Consider the following 26038-nt stretch of genomic DNA (forward strand, 5'->3'; position numbering starts at 1 on the left):
CACACTTATGGAAATATGTTGAGCATTAGCACAATACATATTGATTTAAGTAGCGCTTTAACAACAGCTGAAGCTGCAACAAACCGCTTAACATGCACAACATAAGCAAAGTCAAGACAAAAGAATTCAATAGCGCCGTAGTCCCAATTCTTAGAAATATGTTTTTATTCCGCTTGACCATATAACCTTCACTTTCCTGAATAAGCTGATTCTCGACATTTTGCTTAATTTAATGTGAATAACTACTGTTTTCAGTGACGATGCTACCGTAAAAATATCAAACAGGCCAAGACATTAATTCAGAGGTGAGTCGCCTGTGGATTCGATTGCTGTTGCAAAAAAATGACCAAAGTTGTTCAAAACAGAAAAATTCAAGTGTCACATGTGTGCATTTTTTTGGTTGCGATTTGAATCCTGCACGTTCTCTACAAAGTACCACTACATCGGATCAGTAGATGAATTTTCAAATGTACGTAAAGTCCATTTCGCTGAAAATCTTTGGCTCTATCAAACATGATTTATCCCCAAAAATAAATATATAACATGTATATAGAAAAGGTACAAAAAAACGATTCCGGGTGAGCACCTGAAGAAAAATATTTGACATCAAAAAGGCTCACACTTGGGACACCCAATGCAACGAGCTCTATTAAAGAATGTATCTAGCATTATTTCTCGTCTTTTCGGAACGTAGAAGACAGCTCTTGGATTAGATCTTCATTTGATTGTACATTAAAGTCCACTTTGTTGTCCGACACGAAAAATCAAGAATAACTTTGATTGTCAACCCACATTGTCATCCACGGATTCTTCTCAAAAGCTTCCAACTTGACTTTAGCGTCTTGGTAGTGAGGAGAATCCTTCCGGATCCGCACGGCGTGATACTGAGGAACCGTCTCCTCCTGCTTGGAGCGTTTGAAAAAGCCACACTGGATAGACAAAAACCAGAATCATTAAAAAAAAAAAAAATATGTCATGTTGATCTGGCTATGCAAAAAGACAGAAAGCCTGCTAAGCACGCATTGCGCATTTCATTGCACGTTTTGATACAGCCAAAGCATCTTCTGAGCACACAATTGCACAACAACCGTCATTTTGTCGTTCTACAGGCATTTTGTTTGGCTTGAATGCAATCGGTGTCGGGTTCAAAATGTGCAGAGCCGGTCCAAGCCTGAGCTACAAAGTTCCACAACAAGTGCAATTCTATAGATCCACGGGGGGAAAAAAATCATCTCAAAATTGGCCTTACTGGCCCCTGTAATAGCCGTCATTCGATGAAGAATACAGTCGTGTTATATTTACATCTTGCTCCAATGCTTCTGTTCAAAAATATCTGTCGCTTTAAATGGTTATAATGTGGCAACACCGACGCTATTTGTAAGACCAAATTGCATCAAGCTAGCAGACGTTTTTTGCCAATAAACTCAAATCATTTTTTTCTTCAATATCACTGGGGAAAAAAATCCCAAATACTCCCGGTGCTTTAGAATTTGCTGACTGTTAACTCATTCACCGCCATTCCCCAATGTATTAGTTTCACAGATAAAGCGCTGGTCAGACATCAGGCTCAGATAACTCCCGACCCATATCATTTAGAAATTAACTCTTTTTATTCCGATGAAACAAGAGAGGCTAAGGTTTCTTACGCTGTGTTGAAGGTTTATGAGGTCCTAAAAGTCAATATTGCGCGGGTCCTGGAATTTGAGTGAAAATGACAAAAACCCTGGCACTGGAGTGGACACGTTTTTGCACATCATCTGGCAGCGAATGAGTTCATGACTTTTTGGGGTCATTTGGTGTTGAATTGTTGTACGCCTTGGGCCGGCTCTACTTGTGCGCTTACAAATAAAGCCTCTGAAGTGAATTGATGAGTTGCTGCACACGCTGAATTGATTTTAGGGAGAGTTTGGCTGCTTGCTTTTGAACCTGTTTGCCAGCTTCAAATCAGGCGTCAGCAGAGAGCTTGTCTTTGTCAGAAGGCTGAACGTGGATCTCAGCCTTGTGATAGGCCGCATCGTACTGCTCTTTGGAGGCTCTCTTGAAGAAACCGCACTGAAGGAAAGGAAGGCGGGCGGGGAAGCAAGGGTGACCAATCAACAATCGCACAGTCACTTGCTATGGAAAAAAAAAGCTCCGATGCAAATCATTCAATCACCATTAAACACATTTTTCTTTGTGTTTTGCATAAATAAAAAAACAACTTTTTTGGGGGGGAAAAAAATGTGTCAACATCGTAAAGCCTGACGAAGATTTTCGGATGAGGAGCGAATCATCCCACACCTTCAAAAAAGTACAGATGCCGACCGAAGAAACAATTTCATCCATGTGTCATTAAAATTTGGTCCTGATCAGTGTGCTTGAATGCCAGTGACTATAACCGAGCTTTTTATGCCAACAGACAGCTTCCTGGAAACGTTTTCATTCCTTTTCATTGGGCAGTGCATCCCTGTGTCAACCCACCCCCTTTTCCCTTTTTTCCTTCTTTTTTCCACTCACCTTCCACAGTAGACAGACCAACAAAGCCAAAATCAAGATCCCTGCCAGAACAGCGACCACGATGATCCACCAGGGGACGCCACCGTACTGGGCCACTGCACTCTCGGGGAATATTGTAAGCGTCACCTGCCAAACAAACAACACGCGCAATCCATTTGGAAAAAAAGACAACATCTGTGACGATAGATGTGCCAATGTATCTTCTGCCTTACGTCAGTGTCGGGCGTTCTCAGGATCACGTTTGTGGACTGAGTGTGGAGCACCAGTGAAGCCCTCACAATGATGTCCAAGGACGAAAGAGAAGTGTAATCCTGTGTCGAGAGTGTGCCAGAGTGTGATTTCATCAGCGGTGTCAAGTCACCAAGTACAAATTGAAAAACACCACGAGAAAATCAGCTAAGAAATGGCAAACGTGATGTTGTGGATTTAAATTGCCAACTTACAAACGAGATACATTCCGAACGGTTGTTCGCGTCAGGTGAATTCGACCATAAATTGCTTCAGTGCTATATTTTGTATGCAATGCATTTTTAAGGCTTATGCAAGTATGTTTAAGATTTATATAAGTAACTTGTATTGGTTTGTACTGAAAAATAATCATTTAATAAAATACAGTAAAGTCTCGTTATATCGATATTCAAGGGAGTCCGAAAAAATATCGATATAACCGGGACTATCGATATATCCGACCCTGTTTGCATGTAATTTTCTCCGTGCGTGCATAGAAATAGTATCGATATAACCGGGACTATCGATATATCCGATATCGATATAACGAGACTTTACTGTATATGCTATATAAAGATATGCAGACACTCCGCTATTTACGAACATTTGAGTTGTGAACAACAGTCCATACGAGCATTTGTGTATTTACATACGTAGTATTCTCTTTAGTTACTCATTTACACAGCATATATTTGAAGCCTCTGTACATGTACAACTGGAGAGAATACTATATAAATGTTACTACAAAAAATGTTCGTATGTAGCATTATTCGTAACTTGAATGTTCGTAAGTAGGGGAGCATCTGTAACCTGTTTACCTTTTCATCCACGAGCACATTATTATGAATCGAAGCACCATTTCGATTGATGAGCATGACTATAAAAAGGTATTTGTTTTGCCTTTTGCTCCCTTTTCGGCAGTTCTGCATTTCACTGATGACGGAAAGACTTTATCGTGTCGCGAAAAAGAATTTGCTGGCACCTCCAAAAAGGTTGAGTTCCACAGACGAGCTCTGAGTTCCACCGTCGACCCGTCGAGTCCATGCAGGGGGCACTTAAGCAGCACACACTGCAAATCTTTCCCACATGACTGAAAAGAAAACTCAAGTCAAATATTTTTTGTTGTTGTCTGTCCTAGCTTCCTCCAGGAGTCCCAACGCAGTAAAGTGACTTTGCGGTTCACTTATTGCAGTTTCAGTGCATCACTGATTTTTTTTTTCTCGGGGAAAAAAAAAACATTCAGAAACAAAAAATGCAGAATGACTCAGAAATTTTGTACATGGCTGTAGCGTGATTGGTTCCCAGCACTGACGTCACCCAATGACAGCACGATATCCCATAATTTACAACCATGTCGATTGGCTGTGCATCTTCTCAGCCCCATCCTCCGTCTTATCACGTGGGTTATTATTATGTAACTCTACTTGGCGGATTTTCGTGGTGGTCCTGGTCCCCATTAACAGTGAAAAACGAGGGAGTACCGTATTGCATTTGTGGCACTGCCCTCTGTTGGTCGCTACTTTGTAATTGATGTGAAGCTAGCCTGGTTAGCATCACAAATCAACAGCAGAGGGCAGCATAGGACACAAAATCAGATCGTCGAGATTCATCACGATGGATTGATTTCCTTTATTTTTATTCTACAAATAATATTAATTAATCATAAAACTGCTATACAGAACATATGACTGCAAATATTAGAAACATATTTTAAAGCTAATAACATTTTCATGGATTGCTTCTAATGTGTGTTAATTTTACACAACAACAACAAATATATATATATGTACATATACACTCACCAAAATCTTATTTTTGTCTGACAGCGAGTAATTCTTGCCTCTTGTTTTTTTCTGTGAAATTTCCCGCTTTGTCCTGAGCACAGAACTCTCCTGAAAGCACATCCATGCTCACGAAAGGGCGAAGAAGCAACGTTTGACAGGTTTGATGGGGCATCCGGGTTCAATCGTACCTGGATGTGTTTTAAAGGGTTGATCTCAAGTTCTGGTGTGCAAATAACGTCGTGCGTTCCTTCTTTAGCGTTCACTTTCACCAGGTACAGAAGCCATTTGCCATTGTTGTTAGATTTGGGCCACTGGATGCGCAGCGACGATTTGACGGAAGCCTCCCACAAGTTGTTGATCTGAGAGAGGCGGGGAAATAAAACAAGCAAGTGATAACGCATTTGGATAAAAACGGTCAATTTGTGGAAAATGAGCAATCATTATCCAGAACGTGAGTCATCTTAACATACGTACTCTGAATGTGTAATTGAGCAAAGTGCCGATCTCCTCTTCAGTCTTCATGGCGCTTTCTCCTCTCACAACTCCGCCGAACGAAACCCGACGAGGGTTAGCTTCCCTGAAGGAGGAGATGAGCCCAAGTAATAACCACCTCTAAACGTGGATTAGCGGCACACGTGCATACATACCCGGTCACCGATAATGGCAATTCAATCATGACCTTGGCTTTGACTCTCACCGGGGTCAAATTTTGGACGCTGGTTCTGAATAGAAAGAAAAAAAAGACATGAAAAATCTACAATGGGGGTCAAAGTTGAGGGTGAGCTGGTCACGGTTACGTTTGGAGCTGCAGTTCGATATCAATCTCCGTGGTGTCCAGCGTCATGGCCGCGGTGCTCAGGATGATGTAAAATGTAACCTTTGGTCAGAAGGGACTTTTTGATTTCAAGCGCAAGGACGACAAAAGCTTCCAAATGCGTGTACCTGGGATCCGTGCTTAAACGGGTTGCCAACCTCGCAGTCGGCCTGAGAGCCGTTTTGATTGGCGACGCATATCATCTGCTTGTCCATCTTTAGGGGGAAGGTAGAAAATATTAAAAACGCTCATTTAGTCAAATTTGGCGTTGGCTGCAGAAGCTTTATCGAGCTTTTTTTCTGATATTAGGTCATTTGTTTTTTTTTCTCTATATGTGTCTATGCGGAGAAAAAAGTAAGATCTTTGACATGGACTTTACCGTGGTGCGATGTGAGCGGACGCCGGAATAAGACAGAGTATCGGGGAAGGAGCCCATCAACTTGGCTTCATAGGCGTCATCGCCGTTCACGTTGCTGACAGTTATCCGCAAAGCTAAGTCCTTCCTCTCGTAAGTCAGGTGAAACACACAAACGCTGTCCCTTCTGTGGACGCACAAAATAAACAAAAAAGCACTTTTAGCACGTCCTTATTGGAAACGTGTAGGAAATCTTCTTTCGATAAAGGTTTGGTTTCTTTGGCTTTTGCGATGGATGGAATTAAAAAAAAAAAAAAAAAAATCAATCAATCAATAAACAAATACATACATATATAAATTCCTGCACAAATAAACACAATTAATTATATGAAATTAATGACATAGATTTAATTAACTAAATCAAATGATTGTTTTCAGGAAGTCTGCAAAAAGTTGTTTTTTATCACTGAGATTGTGTGAATATGTTGCGACACAATAACAATCTTAAACCTAAATAAAATGTATTAAGATTATTATGAACTGCAAATGCATTAAAATTAGTGTACTTGAGCGGTTATTATTTCCATGACCACTAGAGGGAGATCGCATACCACTAACAAAGGGGATTTATAATACATGTAATAATAATAGTACATTTCCCCTCATCATCATCATCAAATTTGAACCAATGAACTCATTCACTGCCAGACGATGTGCAAAAATGTGTCCACTCCAGTGCCAAGGTTTTTGTCATTTTCACTCAAATTGCAGGACCCACAGAATATTTGAGTTTTAGGACTGCATAAACGTTCAATACAGCGTTAGAAACCTTAGACTGCATTCTTTCATCAGAAAAAAAAAGAGTTAATTCCTAAGTTATATTGGTCTGGGGTTATCTGAGCATGACATGGGGGTGGCTGTACAAAATATAATAGAATACATACGTACGTATTGATTTATATAGCGATTTAACAACAGCTGAAGTTGGAACAAAGCGCTAAAATGGGGAAAAAAGGTAAATGCTGCCCCCTTGGGGAAGGGAAAACCACCGCCAGAGGTCTGACCAGCGCTTTATCAGCACTCAAGCATGAAAACACAAAAACTGAAGACATTCGGCAATGGCGCTCTAGGTGATATTTTCAATTCCCGAATGGCAGTGAATGAGTAACAACAACCTGCACACTGTTGTGACGTATGATACCCCCACTTTGAGGACTGTATCTTATGTATTTTTTTGATAAGAGTTTCTTTCTGTTACTCACGTGGGCAAAGGCGAGTAAATGTCTTGATTGCTTTGCTTGTACAGCAATTTGTAGTCCATCATCAGGTTGCTGCGACAAACGTGATCACTTCCGCATCCTTCCTTGACAAAATTGACCTTTCCGAAAGCAAAGGCAATGCTGTTACGCGAGCTGTTAGCGTGGCGCCACGTCGACGGAGTCGCCGAGAGAAAAAAACCAACAACAATCGTTGATTTTACCTCCAAGGTTTCTTTGTTGGACTGAGAAGAATCCAAAACGGGCGTCAGCGGCGGGAGGCCGCTCTTTGCCTTTTGTCGCTTGGTTCCTAATATATGTGCGGAAACCTCAATGGGAATGCTTCGCATCTTATCTTTGATGTTGTCCTGTAGAATTAAAATAAATCAATCAATAAAAAGTGTCAAGTTGTGTTTCTTGGATAAAAAAAGAAATGAGGCAAGTGGAAAGAAAAACATACAAGGCAAATTGCAAAAATTGCGCAGATGACAACAAGCATTCTTTGGAAATATTCACGAGATATGAGTAACTCGATGGGAATGTTTGTCCATTCATCCAGAGGCACATTTGGGAGGTCAAAGGTCACGGTTTAGCGCACTGGGACATAGTCATGCGCGAAGAGGAGAAAATGTTCCCACGATGTCGGAAGCAGAACATGTTTGGGCAAATGATGAATGCTGATTCAAGAGCTAACTCCGCAACCCATTCAGGAACTAGCTTAGCGGCCGTGTGCTAATATATTTGATTCGATTTTAACCGCAGCTCAACTTTTTACAGATACAGCGAGACCTCAGCTTACGAACGTGTACGGCGAAAAGTTTGTCTGCCAAACATTTATTTCCCCTCAGAAACCATGAAAAATGAGAATAATCCATTCCCAGGTCCCCATAAAACGTGATTTTCTACAAGGGTTGATGATGATTTGCACGAAGATGTATAGCGTTGACGCTTGATGACGCTCGGCGTTTTCTTTTTCACCTTCAACTTGGCTTTTATCTTAATGCACGTTTCCTGCTTTTGTCCTCGGAGGTCCAAGGTGCCATTCAACTGGTGTTCTGTTTCCGAGTTGGATTTGTTCATAAAGACGACGACTCTTGAGAGCAAGCCTTGTTTCCGGCGCATTCCGTCCGCCTCCACAGAATAGCCGAGAGCTGCGGGCGGAAGTCCACAACATCAAATGGGAGATGCGTGCTGATAACAAAGTCATTGATTGACGTACTTATTCTTGGATTGTAGGATGCGGGGTTGGCCTCGTAGCTGAAGCAAGTATCCACGGCAAAGCTAAAGACACAAAAGAGACATTGGCTTGCTTTGTTTCCATTCTGAAACAATATTGGATGAATATTTACCGACCAGATGTGATTTCCACAGTTGTTTATGGTCAGGTCAATTTCCCGTGGGGAGATTTTGAAGCCTCGGTGGATACTGATGACCGGTCTTGCCCTGAAAAACAGTCACATCAAATTGGAGCCATCCATATGCATTGAATTCTTTCTTCAAATGGTAGATTCCGCTGAAAATTGTCACTGCGACTTCATTTTTATTGGCGTGAAGGAATAAAAGACGCACTTCAATTGACGTATTCAAATCTCCTGTTTGTACGATCATGGCGTCACATCACCAAAGTCATCTCCAGACAGATTTTTTGTTTTTGTTTTTCATGCATACTTGGAAATGATCGCAAACTACTGTACAAGCTAATTAAAAATATTAATGATGAATTCATGCATATCAAGAAAGTTAAGTATCCCTAGGGTGAAAAAATGTGAAGCAAATAATTTATGTGAAAATACAAAACCTATAAATAAGTGCCGAGTCTGACAGAGAGCCCACTGCAAGGTCCGGATAAGAATTACTGTCCAGGTCCATGTTCCCTGCGAGGGAATAACCAAACAGTCGGATCTTGTGATCTTTGCCGGAAATAATCTGGAAAAAACAAACAAACAAACAAACAAAGGTCAAGCACATAAATAAATAAATAAATACACACAAAGACACAAATAAACAATAAGTATATAAACAAGCAAATAAACAAAAACCAAATAAATAAATAAACACAAAAACAAGCAAATAAATAAAAACAAAAAAGAAAAACAATACACATAAATAAGCAAATAATTAAACAAGCACATACATACATACATACATACATACATACATACATACATACATACATACATACATACATACATACATACACACACATACATACATACATAAAGAAGCAAACAATGATTGTATTGGAAAAGTGACCTCAGGAATGAATAAATCAATCGCGAGTATTCCTTCCGATCACAAATTGACATCAACCTGAGCCGGGGTTATGTCAATTCCCCGGGCGGAGCCGTGATAAATGTAGACTTTTCCGGCACCGCCGTCATCATAAGGCGCTCCGATGGCGATATCTGGTCCAGGGCGAGGGAAACACAAAAAAAACGGTTAGACAATCATATTTCGGAGAAGAATAAAACACATCAAGCACCTTGATGAGAGTCTTGATTGACGTCTCCAATGTTCTCCAGCGCCAGGCCAAACATGGAGTCTCGGTTTCCATGGAGACGGACGGGAGCGACGCCTCGCCATCGTCCCGCCTGGTTGATGTAAACGTAAGCGGCCCCTCCCACGTCTTTGTCCTTCAGGTACAAATGGGGCGCCCCCACCGCGATATCCTGCCACCTGCCTCACATTGGATTGGGTCAGTCTCGCAGTGGAGACATTGACATTTCACAGCAGCAAAGTGATACGAGGAAGAGGAAAGGAAGAAGTAGAAAAACAAAATACAGCGGCTGCCGGGAAGGCAGTCACTCTTGCGGCGCCATCTTGAAGTCCAAACAACAACAGAAAGATACAGACAGTCATTCAATCTTATGCACTTTCTACACCCTTTTTGTTGTGTGAAGCAGTTCTAGATGTAAGAATAGAGGATCAAAGCCTCCTTTTCACCAATGGATCAGGGACGTCATGGTGAAATGTGCACGTCTGCTAGAAGCTAAATGTTGAAAACAAACACGAAGCTGTAGCATCCATTGACCAAAAGAGATTGTCTCACATCTCCTGTCCCCACGTAAATCCGCTTCAATTCCGAGCCACGACAGTTCCACATACGCATTGCACATTGTTGTTTTAATTTCAAGATGGCGCGGCGAGACTGGCTGCCTTTACAGCAGCTCCTGTATTTTATTTTTTTTTTACTTCTTCCTTTCCTTTCCACTTACTTTCATCACTTTGCTGCCATGAAAAGTAAATCCGCTTCAATTCCAAGCCGCCACAGTTCCACATACGCAGCTAAGACACAAAATCAGCGTTTCCCTATGTGATGGAGGCCGGACGCCATGTTGGATTTGAATTCCGCTAGCATTGTCGCCGCTTCGGGTGGATTTACATGGGACAGGAGATGTGACATCCAAAGATGATGTCATCAAGGAAATGTCAACGCACCCGTCCCCATTGAGGTCCGCGACGGCCACATCGTATCCGAAAGAGGACGCCAACCCGGGTCCGTACAAGATGTGATCCACCGCGAGTCGATTGGAGCCTTGCTCCTCTTTCCTAAGCAGCAACACGGCGCCGCTGTGATTGGCTCTGGGCGCGCCGGCCACCACAGTTAAGCCACGCCTCCTGGTGACGCTGTGTCCCGAGTCCAGTGAGAATCCTCAACGGAAGAATCGACGTGACTTCTTAGAGATGACTTCTTGGTTTGGTTGATTTAGATTATGGGGGGAAATGAATCTAGCGGAGGAGTTGTTTGGTGTCTCACCAAGATAGCTGTTAGCAGGAACAGGTACGAGTTCTGGGTTCAAGACCAGCTCATCGCCCACTTCGTAAGGCCCGTCGTCATACACGCCCATTTCCAACAGCGTGTTGTTTTTTTGCTCCACCCGTACGATGCCTGATGGGGAGAAAAGTCGCTCGGTCGCACGCGCAAACACGCAGCAAACATTCGAAAGGCCCGCGGACCTTTCCAGTTGTACGCTCCGGGCGCTCCGAACACCAAGTAATGGTAGTCGTCGGTGAAAGTGGCGGCCAGACCCTGCTGACACGACCCGAACATCTCGTGTCCCCTTGCCCGGCCCTCGCAGAAGTTCCAGTTGCCGCCGTCCTGATCCGACGACTCGTCGATGCTCAGGTCTTGGCTGAGGACGTAGCAGCGGCCGGTGATGTCACGGGCCTCCTGGGGCGTGTTGACGAACATGCGCCTTTGGTAGCGGTGAGCGCACGTCTGAAGCGCAACATTTTGACTGACATGAGTACTGGTTTGTTTGTTTTTTCCTCACAAGTAACGCAGTGAAGACATTTTGAAAGATCGATTTACTTACCACAATCTTTCCCCCGGGTCCTTGACTCTGTACCGTGACGCCCATCCACTGGTTCTCCTTATTCTCAACTTGGATATCCTCTTTCAAAGTTGACACAAAAGTTAAAAGATGGATGATTGGATTTCGTCTTCAACGTACATCTCGGTTCGATGGAGATTCTTCCGTTCTTACCTTCACTGTCAAATAAAACACGCTGACAATCAGGAGAGTAGTTCACGTCACATTTAAAAAGTCCTCCCGTGATGTTGGCATTTTGTTTTCCCAACGCTCTGGCTCGGGGGGCGCCGATCAATAACCTGAGAATCGAAAATAGAAATAATATAACATGTCCGATAAGTCGCTCGTCTTGACAACCAAGCTAATCTTTTTATAACTCGTCGACACCAAGTTCAAGGACAATCTCATGTGCCGTAGAACCAACGCAGATAAACAACATGTCGGAGGATTTGGACAAAGTCATCTCCTTGGTATCGCTCAACCACCGTGAAGGTAAACAACCAGTCTAGAGGAACAATGGCAATCCAAAGTTGCTCCGGTTTGTGGGCACTGCCCATAAACGGCAAGAATTTCCTTCAGGGGACAGAAAGGAAATCCTGTCGAACTTTTCAAATCTTCCCTGATGACAAACATTTTTAGGTTGGATTGATCTTATAGAACTGGGGGGGGGGGAAGCGGGGGGGGGGGGGGGGTTCTGCAGCTTGACGTTTGCTCCGACAAGGAATCAACTCCTGGGGAGGTCTGATGGAAAGACCCATGAGCAAACTGCAAAGCCTGCGCTCAAACAAAAGAGCGGCGACGTGCAAATACAATCAGGAACTTTTTGTTTTTTTACAAAGTTAGCCAAATGTTGACATTTCAGCACCTGAACCGCAGCTGTTCACCACCCAACCCCTTCTCCTCATGTACCGTAAAATACTACAAGGAGAATTCTATTGGCGCATACATTTACATACCGGTAACATAAAAAAACTGACATGATTGGGGGCGGAAGGGGTTCCACACTAGCTTTTACTCAATAGCAATGCAAGATGTTGGCAAAGCCGCATCAGTGTTACAATTGGGGAAACATGTAGAATTTAGCAAGTAACTGAGGGTTAATATTGACATTTACATACAACCTTTGCACCTTTTGCTGGACGAGTATAGCAAAGTTTTGCTTGGCTACATTTTTGGATTTTTTATTTGTATTTTATTTTTTTGCTGCAACAGCAAATGTTCAGACCATTTTATCCACATTTTTACGGACGCTAAAATCTGCCTTTTTGAGATTTTTTTCAGTAATAGATCAGTGATTACAATAAATAAAATACAATAATAAAATCAATAAAATATAATAAACAAAATAATATATTTTTAAGGATTTTTTCCCCATTGATAGATCAATTGTTTAAAAAAAACAATCATTAAAATACAATAATTTAGTACTCATTTATCTGAGGTTTTTTTTTTTTTTGATTGGATGGAGGTGCTTCCGAAAAATGTAAGATATTGCTACTCTAGCAATTGGATTTTTTTTCTTGCGTAACTTATAAACACGTACACCAATCATAAGAAATAATGCTTTCATACTTTCTTTCACCAAGACAGATTGTAGAGTAAAAAAAATGAAATCTATGAGACTGGTCGGTTGAAAACATGGTTACTTCTCAACCATGTTTACATACATTGTTACAGTCTTGATAATTTTCTAATATTATTACTCTTTGTAACATTCCGATTTTTTTTTATCCCTTGATGAATTCATTTAGCTCTAAACACTGGTGTGAATTGTAAAAACACACTGTATGGGGCAATGCTGTTCATATCATGACAACAAATGCACCGCACACACACACACCTGTCACTTCTGTATGAGAGCGGAACACGCAGTGGCTGCAAACAATGATTACACTACTCTTTAACACCCACGCTGCAGTGGTGGCACAGCTGTGGAGCAAAGTGCGCCCGCTTTTATGAAATTCACAACTTTGAGTCATCCAAAGCAGCCAAACTTTACCAGTTTGTCAGCCTGGAATCTCTTAAGTGATAATGAGTCATCTGTGTGTTAATCTATCAAGTTACACGTGTGCAGATGGTCATGCCCGGCCGGTCAATTGAGACAGTTTTCTCAGTTTACTTACGCTAAGCCAACCCCTCAGTTCAAACAAGACCTACTTTTTGTATTAGTCCAATGTTGTCAGACTCTTTTTTTTTGTCAGGAGCAATAACTACTAATACTACTACAAACTAATAATTAAGTATGTGAGAATCTTAAAAAGGCATCAGAATGCAAAGATCCGGATGCTAATCCCAAAGAACACATCCGGGCATATCCTAACAGATGTAGATACTAGATATGGCCCACGAGGCTGAGAGGCGTAAACAGTCATGATTAGTCTTTGAGAAAACCCATGCAATGTTTGACTCTCAGCATTCAAACAATGCAAATGTTACTTAGATCTTTAAGAGGCAAATTTGCGCTGTGCGTCGTGCTCTCCAATCATTTTTCACCTCATTTTGTCATGAAACTAAACGCAAATCTCTTACTCCCAAGAAACAAGCAAAGGAGAGATTCGTTCTTTTTCATAAGCTCATGTGACTCGACGGCTAATTAGCCCAACAAGTCAAGTGAAAGCTGATTGAGCGCCTCCCCGTTTGGCTAACGAACAGCTGACTACTTCCAGTTGGGAAGCAACTGTCAAAGTTTCAACAGTTCTTTTGAACCACCTGAGTGAAGTCAAAGAGTGAATTTGTCTGCTTCTTGTTGGACAAATCCAACCCAAACTGACTTTGGGCAAAGTGCGGGTTACGCCATTAGCTAGTTGCCAGAAAATCACAGGTCACATAAAACCATTCGCGCTCATTTACTTGGAAGTCTTCAAATGTATTGTGAGATTTTTCTTTTGGTAGTTTCTAATGCTCATGTTTGGTTTTAAGTTAACTCAATACACGATGAAATCTATTCACCTTTACCAAAGACGGACCTGGCGGGAGACCTCACAAGTTGGGTTAGCACAAGCATGGGTGCCAATGGTTAATGTTTGTTTCAAGCTAACAACAAACGAAATGCTACCCGTATGCTAACCGTTTGCGTTAATAGCAAAGACCGTTTGAATGTTAAAAGAACGATTAAACAATATTAAAAAACGATTATACGAAACTCACGGGCACAAAAAATACGGCTCATAGCATTTTTGTGACTCACAATAACCGTCGAAGAAGATGGTATATCTGCTACATTTGCTCGTCTCTATGACTGTCGGATTATATCGTCCCTCGCGGCCAAGGGTGGCACAGCAGGCAATCCACTCCAGTTAATAATCTTACATTTCATTTTTTAGCGCCTTTAATTGCTCTCGAGCTCACACTTTACAATCACAAAGAAGGGACACAAATAAAACCACAGTTAAATAAGAACAAGAGATAAAACTATACAGAGAATGTGATTTTAAATAGGTTGGTTAGGAGATAGGATTTGAGGTATTAGGTAGATGTGTGAATGTGCGGATTTCTTTGTGAAAAAGACAGAAAAACAAAAAGTAATTGGTGGTGGCGGACATAATGGTATTTTCATTCATTTGAATGGGGAAATATGACAATTGGTCACGGAACGAATTCAAGTACGTAATATACTCGGGAAATATTGTAAAAAAAAAAACATGAAATCATATGAATGATGCTCCTACTAAATAGAGTTCCTTTGCCCTCTAAAATTCAGGTTGCCAACACGCATTGTACAAAAAGCTGTAGCAAAAATATGAGCATCTTTCAATGTTAGCATCCCCGCGTTAGCTGCTGTTGTCCACCGCAGTCACAACAGCGGCAGAGATCACATTCCACAGCTTGTAATCTTTGTGAAATCTCAGCGCCTGCCGTTATCAGGCCAACTGGCGCTGCTGCAGGCTCAGCGTGCAGGCGTGCAGGCTCACGCACCACGCGAGATCCGGCAAGATCCGGCAAGCCCACCCGCTTTCCCCCATCTCCAACCCTCAAGGTTCTTTCTGCTAGACGAGAGGAACGTGAGAAGATGATAAGAGGCCCTCAAATAAGGTGAAGAATTTAAACAGCCGTGTTTATGCTGCCTCGGGCTTGTAAGCAAGAGTGAAATACACAGTGAAAAATACAAACAAATATTTGCGCCAGAAGGAATATACGTATTGCACCCCAAATACTGTCACCTTTTTCATATGTATTGTATCAAATTCCATTCACTTATTTTTGTTGAGTTATTTTTGGTGAATATAATATGAATTAAATTCATTCCATGACTTCACTGACATGAAAAACATTTGGGTCACATCCAAAATTATATCCCCCCATTGAAACGAAAGGAAACGCAATTAATCCGTTCTAGCCTTAAAAAAAAAAACCCACAAAATCCATAAGTTTATTGGTGATTTGCCAACCAGCTAATTCTGACATGGCAGACTTCCATGCTTTTATTTTTCCTTTTTTTTACATTGTATTGTATTGTATTAACTCATTCACTGCCAGACGATGTGCAAAAATGTCTCCACTTCAGTGCCAGGGTTTTTGTCATTGTCACTCAAATTCCAAGACGCACAGAATATTGAGTTTCAGGACTAAATAAACACTCAATGCAGCGTTAGAAACCCTAGACTCTTCTTTCATCGGGAAAAAAAAGAGTTCATTCCTAAATGATATGGGTCTGGAGTTATATGAAGTTGAAATGAGGGTGGCTGTCCAAAATACAAACTATAATACATACATCCATATTGGTTTATATCGGGCTTTAACAAGAGCTGAAGCTGGAGCAAAGCGCTAACATGGAAAACATGGAAATGCCCCTTGTGGAAAAGAAGAAACATTGCCAGAGGCCATGGCCAGCGCTTTATCAGCACCCAAGCATTAAAAAAATGTGGGAATGGCGCTCGCCGTCACATTTTCAACTCCCAAATCAATTTGTGAATGGCAGTGACTGAGTTAATATGCGCCAGTCAAAACTTTCAAGGAGACTCTTTTGCAAACTATTGCTCCACTTTATGATTTCAATGTGATTGCGCTGGCATTAAAAAGCGGATTAAGAGTACCAATTTCACGCTTTACCACAAGCCGAGAGAGACTTCATTCTGAAAGAAGAGCAACACCATGCGGAGCATTTGAAAACCAAAATCTACTTTCTCTCCAGCGTTTCCACAAAATAACAATAAAAAAGACAATTACGCCCTAATTTGCCACATTTAAAATCTGTTAGCGGGCCAAAAGAGGCCACCCGCACGGCTTGACCTTCCATGCCATTTGCATGACACTCGTCAGCATTATTTGCTGACTTGTCTTCCGCCTGCATGGCATGCATGCATCACAATAAGACGCTGTTACAAACACATGACGGAAAGTACTTTTCAAGACGGGACTATCATTTGAAAAAAGGGAAACTACGCGTCATGCTATTTTAATGTTGTAAATGGGCAAACATGTTGGGAATGCCTTTTTTACTTTTTGGGGAAGTCATTCTTCCCACGAGAAGGAGATTCCACACTCACATTGCTTTGTCAGGGTTGAGCTGCCGGTGCATAGCGAGAGAGAATCCAAAAAGACTGCCTGGCTCTCCGTTTTTCCTGATGGCATTTTTGGTGTCCAGGTTGAAGGCCAGTGCAAAAAGTGCGTTCAAAAGGAAACAAAGGGCCACGCAAACGCCCCCTGGCACTCGCATCCCGCTGCGTGGTTTTGCCGCAAAGTTCCACGATCTCAATTCCTTCCGCGCTCTCAGGTCAGCCGACACGGACACGCTGGAAGCACTGGAAGCACTGGAAACACTGGAAGGTGGAAGCCGCCGCCGCCGGTGGATTGCCCACAGGGGGCTGGGGAGGTCACCAATAGCGCCGCCTGTGGTCAAACTAAGACATGACAGCATATAAGTGACCAGAGTGGATCTGCAGACGCCTGCTGCAACAAAAGGGACATGCGCTCATTCACTGCCAGACATGTGCAACAAAAAATACATAATAAATAATCATCATCATCATCATCATAATAATAATAATTTTCAGTGCCAGGGTTTTTGTCATTTTCACTCAAATTGCAGGACCCACACAATATTGACCACGAGGACTACATCAACATTCAAGGCGGCGTAGAAACCTTACACTCTCTTCTTTCATCGGAGAAAAAGAGTTCATTCCTTAATGATATGGGTCTGGAGTTATGAGCTGGAAATGAGGGCGGCAGTCCAAAATACAATGTAATACATACCGTACATATTGGTTTATACGATAGGGCTTTAACAACAGCTGGAGCTGGAATAAAGCGCTAACATGGAAAAAAGGGAAAGGCTGCCCCCTTGTGAATAGGAAAAAACATTACCAGAGGCCATGGCCAGTGCTTTATCGCCACCCTAGCATGAAAAAACAAAACCCAAACAAATTTGGGAATGGCGCTCTATATCATACGTTTTCAATTCCCGAATAAATTCAGGAATGGCAGTGAATGAGTTAAAATGAAAAAAAAAGACTGCTTTTTTTTTACTTTTCTTTGCAGGGGAATGCAAAAGAATGTAAAAATACATAAGATGGAGATTTTACACTAAAAACACACCGCCGCATAGATATAGCAACAGCTCAAAATGGACAGCTATCATAAAAAGAAAATAAAGCAGTCACAAAGATAGTAGAAAGCACCCCAAACTGGGGTGGAATCATTTGAAGTCTGTTCCAAGGATTGTAAGGAAAGTCACGTGGTGTAAAGTCAGGTTAGCAGAAGTGATTTGAAGCCTTGCATTATTGATGCAAAGATCAACAGAGTGAGGGAGAACGCATCAATTAGGAACGGGCCAGCTCGCCTATTCGCACCTGCCATCTTCATTCATAAATCACGACCTTGTCTTTTTCGCCGTTTCACAAAAGGCGCTTTTGTCTAGGGGATAACTACCAAATGGACGCGGGGACAGGTTATTATCCTCCAATCAAATTGATCGGAGCTCTTGCGTGGCCTGCAGCAGACTTTCAATCATCACGCAACTTGTTTTGTTTTCTTTTTTGTTCTGAGTGCGTCTGCTGAATTTTGACAAGTGCGTGAACTTTAAGCCTTCCAGGCCGTGACGTTACACAAAGTGGCTATTGTTAGCGTGCGTGCGTGCGTGCGTGCGTGCGTGTGCGCCATGCAATAGGAAGCGCAGCGCATCCCTAATTGGGGCAAATGAGTCTTGCTGGCTTCCGTGTGAAATGTTTGAACGGCATCTGTCGTCGCGTCGCGGTGCATCGCAGGCCGACGCCATCATCTGATCGTATGACGACTCACTGCTGAGAAATACGTCTCTGCGTTGAAGCATGAATCCGTTTGAAAGACAGCGAGCCTATTTCACGTGTTCATTATTCCATTTGACGGCTTTTCACTTGATCAAAGTCACCGTGTGTCTATTCTATTCTATGAACACCCGTCAATTTTCAGACCACCAAAACGCCCAAATAAGAAGACTGAAATGATGATTTCGATGCAGAAGTGCAGGAATGATATGGAAAAAGATGAAAAAGGACACGATAGTCGATTGAGGATTGCGGCTCGGGTGAAAAAGGACTTTTTTTTGGGGGGGGGGGGGGGGTTTGTTTGAAGTGACGATCTGCAGGTGCTCCGGCAAAGCCTTTGACCCGACTTGTGAGAGGATATGAAAAGCTGCTCAAATATTTTCTTGCGTCGTGTTGTTTGTTCTATTATGATGAAAGTGCAGACGGGACAATTTCTCGACAGGAAGTTACACAAGAACGGAGAGACTCAAAAAGCATCTTCAATCCGTCATGGAAAAAGGATATTGTTAGTTTTTACTTTTGCTTCCTGGTCGTCTCGTCTCGTCACATCACATGATGAAATATTTCTGTAAGTTGACGTTGTGTTGATGTGCGACCAAAACCAAGTAGAAGCGCTTTCACCCGAGTTCAAGCCACCGCATGCACAAAAGAGCACCTTTGGGCGCATTCTGTCCCAAGGCATTTGGTGGAACCGGACCTGGGTCGGGAGGCTTCTTTCTTGTCGAGCGGCGGCTCAGAGGTGGACGAGGTTCTGGGGGGGCGCGAGGGGATCCATGGGCGATCAGGTGACTTTCTGCAGCTTTCTTCTCAAATTAGACTTTTGCTTTGTTGGAGTTAAGTGAACCCTTCTCAAGTCTCAAGAGATGCGCGTGGCCGCGGAAGAAAGACCTTTGCAAGTACGGCCCACGTGCATGGACGGACGGAATAGGAAGAGAGAATAGAGAGAAATGCATCGAAAGGGGCAACAATGCGGGGAGAGACGGATGAAGTGGAGGAAGGGAATAAAGTGGAATGAGCAAGGTCATTCGACAATGGCCAGACACACCAAAGGAACGAGAGAAGGACTGAGAGAGAACGATCCGGAAAACATGAGAGCAAAGTCGAAAGAAGAGAGATAGAAATAAAATGCGGAACCAGAGAGGACACATGCAGCTCCCCTCTATCCAACAAATAGTCCCATCCCAGGCAGGCGACTTGTTTGTCGGCCGAGCGTTTCTGTCAAGCGTGAAATGACGCCGTGCGAGCAGCTGACCCCGCCGGGATCCCGTCTCCTTTGTCCGTAGACCATCCGCTCTAAATGTGCTTCACTCCCTGAGCGGCCTGCCATTTATTTGATGGAGGGGAAGGGGGGGGAAGGGGAGGGGAGGGTGGTGCCATCCCAGCGCCTCAACAATGGAGGAAACGGGAGCTCGCAGACCTCACAACATTCTTTCTCAGGCCTGACAGACGGCACGGGGAATTCCTTTGTGCTCCGTGCCAAGTGCGCTAGCCATTCCTCCGTGCAAGAGAATGGATTGGCAAATATCGACCCTTCCCATTTCTGGCAGCAAACTAAAGTCAAAGTGGGTGAAAACGGTCATCCGAAGCCGCATGAAAATCACGCAACAACATGAGCGGAAGCCCTTGATGCAATCGAGCCCGCGAGCTTTTGCTTTCCAGGCCGCTTCGCTTCGCTTCGATTCGTCAGCTCACTTCAACTTCCTTCCAATTGTTTGTCATCCGGCAGCCTTTTCTTGTTCAAAATAATAGATTGCGCCCGGCCCATAATGCGCCAAGACGGATTGGTAGGAAACACACGCTCCATGGCCGATACCCTAGTGAACGCTCCCTGACAACAGCAAAACATACGCGGGCTCTCAAACAAAGAGGTCAAGGGATCATTTCCATGTTGACAAGAAGCACAAGAACTCTACGGACAAACTGTAGCGTTTTTTTTTGTTTTTTTGCTGACTGTTTTATGGAAGAACAACGGAAGAACTACTAAGCTACCGAGTTCTACCATTTGGAGAAGATCCTTAAAGCATTTGAAATGACAAAGCTGACGCGGCGTTGCCATGGAGATGAATGCTTCGAGTCTCACAGCAGGGGTTGAAGGAGACCAAGCCACCTTTTCATCTCTTTAGTTGCGCTGACAAACAACTCGTCCCGCTCCCGTCTTCGCATTGGACTAACGACCTTCTGCCCCTTTGGAGTCAAAAACAGTGAAAACTTTGACGCAGGCCCTGGAGGCCAACTTTGGATTGGTTCAATTTCAAACTAAAACGCTTCCCATGAAATAATTCACACAAAAAAAACCAATCATTCACCACGTCACAGTGAATGAATGAATGAATGAATGAATGAATGAATGAAGAGACATGCTCCACTCACGAGCAGTGACATGCGCTCCACATGGATTGGAGCTTTTCGATACTCTCAATGCAGGAGACACAAAGCGGAGCGCAGCTCTTAACAAACACTCTTAACTTCCTCCTTTAGTTTATTTTTTTTAAATAAAAACGTAAGGGGGGGGCGTCGTGACAAAAAAAGATCAATTAAATACTTTTATATTGAATGTCAGAAGGTTTTTTTTTGTCATGTGCATCCACTTTTTTTGGTGCTATTTTTCGTTGTTGTGTGTCGTGAGACTCGATGAGTCCCAATGTCCCACAGCTCAATTGAAGTGGTGAAAAGCTTTGCTGCCATCTTGTGGTCAAATAAAATATAGTCGCTGTTTTGGTTGTGAACAATGGCGTGCGTGGCCTCAAAGTGAAGACGTGCTCAAACGGTATCTTTCAAGGAGAATAGAAGAATACGCCGTGAATAGAATGTAAAGGAAGTGTCAACAAGGAGTGCGTACAAATAAAAAACGGGCATCATTAAGACGATAGCTGACAGCGATTGGCTGCGGCGACCCCTTGAGGGGAAAAGGCGAAAGGAAAAGAAGTGGCGAAATCAAATCCCAAAGACGCGTCATGCCGTTTTGAACCACGCGAGAGAAGCCTTGCGTCGTTTCTACTGCGTTTCACTTGGATGAAGTCGAGCCACGTGATTTCGATTTTAATCTCCTATTCTATTGCATTCCGTATCCGTTCTTAATGGCGTTTGTCTTCCATTTATTGTGGTTTTTTTTTACAAATCAAATAGTCAAATAGTAGTTTCTCCACTGTGAGACTAATAAAGGCATATCCAATCCAATCCAATCCAAATGAACCTAAGACCTAGCAAATCAAACGTGCCTTGGATCGGATGAACATTTATGAGTCTCGCTTTGGAGAAACTTACATTTCATAGCAGCGCACTGATGAAAGAGGAAAGGAAAGGAAGAAGTAGACAAAGAAAACATGGCAGCCGCTCTCGCCGTGCCAGCTTGAAATTAAAACTACAACGGCGACTATGCGCAACTGTTGCGGCTTGGAATTGAAGCGGATTGACGTGGAAATGTGAGTCGATCTCTTTTGGTCAATGGGTGCGACGGCTTCATGTTTGCTTTGAACATTTAGCTCGTGGCAGACGTGCGCGTTCCAACGTGACGTCCCTGATCCACTGGTGAAAAGGACGCTTTGATGCTCTCCTCTTTCATCTAGAACTGCTTCATACAACAAAGAGTGCTTAATTAAGATCGAATGATCTTTTATGTTGTTTTTGACTTCAAGATGGCGTCTGCCTTTACGGCGGTTGCTATATGCTATCTTTGCTGCTGTGAAACGTAAATGTCCGCACATTGAGACAAATAAAGGCTTATTTAATCCTAAATAAAATGTCAATAGGTGGGAAATGCAATGGGGTTCTTTTTCAAGATTGGCGTCAATACTTATACGAGAGAGAGAGAGAGAGAGAGAGAGAGAGAGAGAGAGAGAGAGAGAGAGAGAGAGAGAGAGAGAGAGAGAGAGAGAGAGAGAGAGAGAGAGAGAGAGAGAGAGAGAGAGAGAGAGAGAGAGAGAGAGAGAGAGAGAGAGAGAGAGAGAGAGAGAGAGAGAGAGAGAGAGAGAGAGAGAGAGAGAGAGAGAGAGAGAGAGAGAGAGAGAGAGAGAGAGAGAGAGCTCGGCGCCGCGTGAGTGTTGGACCCAATTCTGACTGTCGAGAAGCAAAAAGAAAAAAGGGAGGGAGGGGAGGGCGTCCGCAAGCACGAGGGTTGGAAGTTGTATCCGCCTTCGTCATTGGTTGCCTCGACTCGCGCCCTCCTTCTCTTAAAGGCGCTGCTTCCTGCCTTCCACCGCGGCAGACAAGACGCGGTGGAAGGAAGGGAACGACAGCGACTTTGGAGGTGTTTATTTTCGCCCTCCACTCGACTCGACAAAGAGCCCAACAACATTCCGGAGACGACGTTGTTGTTGTTGTTTTCCCTTGTGGCAGATTTGGAGATGACGGGCGTTTTTGAAAGCCTCGGCACCGACATGCACTCCAACCAGCAGATGAGCTCCAGCAATTACCCCAGTTTGCACAAATCCCACGACTCGCCCACCTTGCCGGTGTCCACGGCCACGGACAGCAGTTATTACCACAGCCCCCCGCACGGACACTCGCCCTTCGCTCAACTCGCTTCCTTCCAGTACCAGCACGGAAGCGGTCCCGGTCCCGGTCCCGGTCCCGGTCCCGGTCCCGGTCCCGAGGCGCTACCCTACAACCACAACAACCACAACAAGCAGAAACTTTACGACGTGGCGGCCTTCAACTCGTTTTACGGCACTTACGGCACTTTTGGCCCCAACTCCTCACCCAGTCCCCCCGAAACCGGTAGGTGATGGAAATTCTGCGTTTCGAACAACGATATCGCTAGAATCCAACGACCAATCCGAGTGACGAGACGGTTATCGAGAGTGAATGTTATCGAAGGCTATATTACAAGTTTACAACTCGCGCGCCCTGATGTAAAATGGCTTGACACTGATTAATATTCGCTATTAACTTACAAAGTGTCCGTCGCTCCAAATATGGCGTAGTTCATAATAGCGATATGGCTTTAAAGCATGTTAATAGATCCCGGATACGGGCCACATACCAGATATGTACGTACTTAGTTTAAATGGAAACACGTCGATCACGAGTACTTGAACAACAACAACAACAACAACAACAACCTTGTGTTCCGAATCCAATTTGTTTCATTGAATGCTCCTTTTAATGACGTTTCTTTGTATCCGCGATGAGATGTTTCAACGTTTTCGTATTTGTGTTCATATTCAGTAAGCGACTTTAACTCGCATCGACGCCCCCCCCCCATAGGAAAGGAAGTCCGAAATGAAATGCATTCCAGGCTTCAATGTCAATTGATTCAGTCCGCTTTTACGACGGACGATATCGGAAAGCAAAGTGTCCAAGAAGCGCGGTGAAAGCACGTCCGTTGCAATGTCGTCCCCGCAGAAAAAGAAGAGAGCGAGCCCGAAATCCGCGCGGCGAACGGCAAAGCAAAGAAGGTGCGAAAACCTCGAACCATTTATTCCAGCTTCCAACTGGCCGCGCTCCAGAGGCGCTTCCAAAAGACGCAATACTTGGCGCTGCCCGAGCGCGCCGAGTTGGCGGCCTCCCTCGGCCTGACGCAGACGCAGGTGGGTGATCGATCGATCCATCGATTGATTGGATGTCTCCGCCCCCCCCACAAAAAAAAAGACCGGTATAGCGGTATAATCAGACGCGGTCTCCTCCTTAGGTGAAAATCTGGTTCCAAAACCGGCGCTCCAAATTCAAAAAGCTGTGGAAAAACGGCGAGCTCGCCCCGGAGCACCGCGTCCCGACCAGCGACTCGCCCCCGCGCTCGTCCCCCGCCAACGCCGCGTGGGACTTTCCGCAGACTCAGGGCGCCACCTTACCTCCGAACTGCAGCAGCAGCAGCAGCAGCAGCAGCCCCCCCAACAGCGGCAGCAATGGCGCTCCTTCGTCTTCTTCGTCTTCCTCCTCCTCCGCCTCTTCGTCGTCGACTTGCTTTTTGTCCAACTACTCGTGGTACGCCAACACGAACTCCATGAGCCACTTGCAGCCCGCCGTGATTCAGCACAACCCGGCCATGACCGCCGGGACCATTTTCTGAACAAAGAGAAGCACCGACACCGACATTGAAGCGGGGCTGCACGCGGACAACAACAACAAGAGAAAAAAAATAGAACCGGCTCCTACTTTTCCGCGCGGAAGCATCGCAAAGCTCCGCAAGTTGACCTGCTGTTCGTACAGACGGACACGTCATTTGACGATTAGTTTTCTATTTATTTATTCTGTTGACGTCTAGGAATGAATGAATGAACGAACGAATGAATGAATGAACCACTATGATGCTGGATTGTTAACCCCCGCCCCCCTCCAGCTAGTATTTTGTATTTTATTTTTAAAAACCTTAATTGGCCGTCAGTGATGTAGCTCGTCAACTGTATTGTGCCTTTTTCTACTTGACCTCATGATGATGCTAATAATAATAATAATAATAATAATAATAATAATAATAATAATAATGTACAGCTTTGGAGTGGATTAGGGAGCTTAATAAAACACACAGAAAACAAAAAAAAATGGAAACAGTTGATATTTTCTACAAATAAAAAGACTGAATGTTAGGAACCGGAAGTGTATAAAAATCGACATTAGTAGAAAAATGTGAAAAAGTGAAAATGTTGCATTGATGCCTCGCCCTCAGCTGTATACTGAAAATACATTTGAATTTTTTTGAAAGGCGATTGGTGCAAAAAAAAAACCCGAATTTACCACCGCAAGCTACTGATTGACTTGTGTGACACTCAAAATGTGTTTCGTGTTATTTATGTTTGTGTTATTTGATTTTTTTGACATGACAGTGCTCCATATGGTTATTTCCATAAACACGTTTACTGTGAAAGCTTATCGCCTCTTTTTTTCCACGTGCAAGAAATGAATGAATCGTGAATCATCAATCAAATCCTCCTTTTTGTAAGAGTCATTATCACGGCACGCGCACGCGCACGTCTCGTATCATGAGAAGGAATGGCGATTTTTTTGACGCCCTAAATTGATTGGTGCATGTTGTCGATGGACCATGTTCAGCACGTGACCGAGAAACAAATAACAAACAATTCATTTGGAGGCGAAAATAATAAATCATAATTGAGCTCGAAATAATATTTCTGCAAAATAAGTACACACAACAAAGTAATCCAATCCACACGTAGCGTTGAAGCCGAGCAGAAAATAATGGCGATTTCAGTTGTCTCCGAGCAACTTTGTAGATTATTTCGACCCAGAAGTGACAAAGACAACAAGGGGGAAAAAAAAGGATGTATGGCGGCAGTCTAGTTTCCAAACGTGAAAGGCTTCAACAAGCACGTTGGCCTTTTGTTTGTTATATTCCATTTTTTCCATTTCAATGATGAATGCTGAATGGAATACAAAATGCATGCATTCATTTTCAACGATGAATGTTGCGAAACACACAAAATGGCTTGCTTTATTTTCAATCGACCAAAAACAAAATGTGACTGAATTTGGAGTGTCGGACCGTTTTCCAACCCCCACCCCTCAAAATAAATAATTGGGGGTGGGGGGGGGGGGGGCAACATTTGGACGCACGTCATTTCATGAAATGGCTATAATGATCAATTGTTTTGC

The 26038-nt window shown here is 43.4% G+C and overlaps 2 protein-coding genes across 3 annotated transcripts; one reads left to right on the forward strand and one right to left on the reverse strand.

The window, feature by feature from the left end:
• Nucleotides 1-141: 141 nt before the first annotated feature.
• On the reverse strand, nucleotides 142-19779 carry itga6a (integrin, alpha 6a). 2 transcript variants are annotated; one of them, XM_089001947.1, is made up of 27 exons: nucleotides 19188-19778; nucleotides 16733-17086; nucleotides 11421-11545; nucleotides 11250-11329; nucleotides 10891-11152; nucleotides 10691-10822; nucleotides 10372-10585; nucleotides 9416-9609; nucleotides 9244-9338; nucleotides 8732-8859; nucleotides 8287-8376; nucleotides 8153-8214; nucleotides 7912-8084; nucleotides 7158-7301; nucleotides 6940-7055; nucleotides 5702-5864; nucleotides 5451-5537; nucleotides 5306-5385; nucleotides 5156-5230; nucleotides 4983-5085; nucleotides 4697-4867; nucleotides 4527-4616; nucleotides 3707-3814; nucleotides 2709-2807; nucleotides 2497-2622; nucleotides 1927-2052; nucleotides 794-929 (listed from the first exon to the last, which is right to left on the reverse strand). In XM_089001947.1, exons 2-26 carry the CDS (start codon nucleotides 16900-16902, stop codon nucleotides 1945-1947), a joined length of 3195 nt encoding a protein of 1064 aa, XP_088858073.1. In that variant the 5' UTR covers nucleotides 16903-17086; nucleotides 19188-19778; the 3' UTR covers nucleotides 794-929; nucleotides 1927-1944. The 2 variants fall into 2 exon arrangements, with proteins under 2 accessions (XP_088858072.1, XP_088858073.1); XM_089001946.1 differs by lacking the exon at nucleotides 1927-2052 and having other exon boundaries at nucleotides 142-929; nucleotides 19188-19779.
• Nucleotides 19780-22652: 2873 nt separating this feature from the next.
• dlx2a (distal-less homeobox 2a) lies at nucleotides 22653-25286 on the forward strand. The gene is made up of 3 exons (XM_089001951.1): nucleotides 22653-23206; nucleotides 23834-24018; nucleotides 24120-25286. The coding sequence occupies exons 1-3, from the start codon at nucleotides 22834-22836 to the stop codon at nucleotides 24495-24497; spliced, it is 936 nt and encodes a 311-aa protein (XP_088858077.1). The 5' UTR covers nucleotides 22653-22833; the 3' UTR covers nucleotides 24498-25286.
• The last annotated feature ends 752 nt before the right edge of the window (nucleotides 25287-26038 follow it).

Source organism: Hippocampus bargibanti, linkage group LG08 (genome assembly GCF_051943395.1).
Source record: "Hippocampus bargibanti isolate YZ-2025 linkage group LG08, ASM5194339v1, whole genome shotgun sequence".
In the NCBI taxonomy this organism is placed as follows: domain Eukaryota; kingdom Metazoa; phylum Chordata; class Actinopteri; order Syngnathiformes; family Syngnathidae; genus Hippocampus; species Hippocampus bargibanti.

What these genes read in the sequence shown, in the direction of transcription:
- dlx2a (XM_089001951.1), top strand. Translation starts at nt 22,834, where the DNA reads ATGACGGGCGTTTTTGAAAGCCTCGGCACCGACATGCACTCCAACCAG. An exon ending in ACCCAGTCCCCCCGAAACCG is followed by an intron (nt 23,207 to 23,833) that starts GTAGGTGATGGA and finishes TCGTCCCCGCAG; the next exon opens with AAAAAGAAGAGAGCGAGCCC. An exon ending in TCGGCCTGACGCAGACGCAG is followed by an intron (nt 24,019 to 24,119) that starts GTGGGTGATCGA and finishes TCTCCTCCTTAG; the next exon opens with GTGAAAATCTGGTTCCAAAA.
- itga6a (XM_089001946.1), bottom strand. Translation starts at nt 16,902, where the DNA reads ATGCGAGTGCCAGGGGGCGTTTGCGTGGCCCTTTGTTTCCTTTTGAAC. An exon ending in GGAACTCAACCTTTTTGGAG is followed by an intron (nt 2,808 to 3,706) that starts GTGCCAGCAAAT and finishes CTCTCGACACAG; the next exon opens with GATTACACTTCTCTTTCGTC. An exon ending in TGAGAACGCCCGACACTGAC is followed by an intron (nt 2,623 to 2,708) that starts GTAAGGCAGAAG and finishes TTTGTTTGGCAG; the next exon opens with GTGACGCTTACAATATTCCC.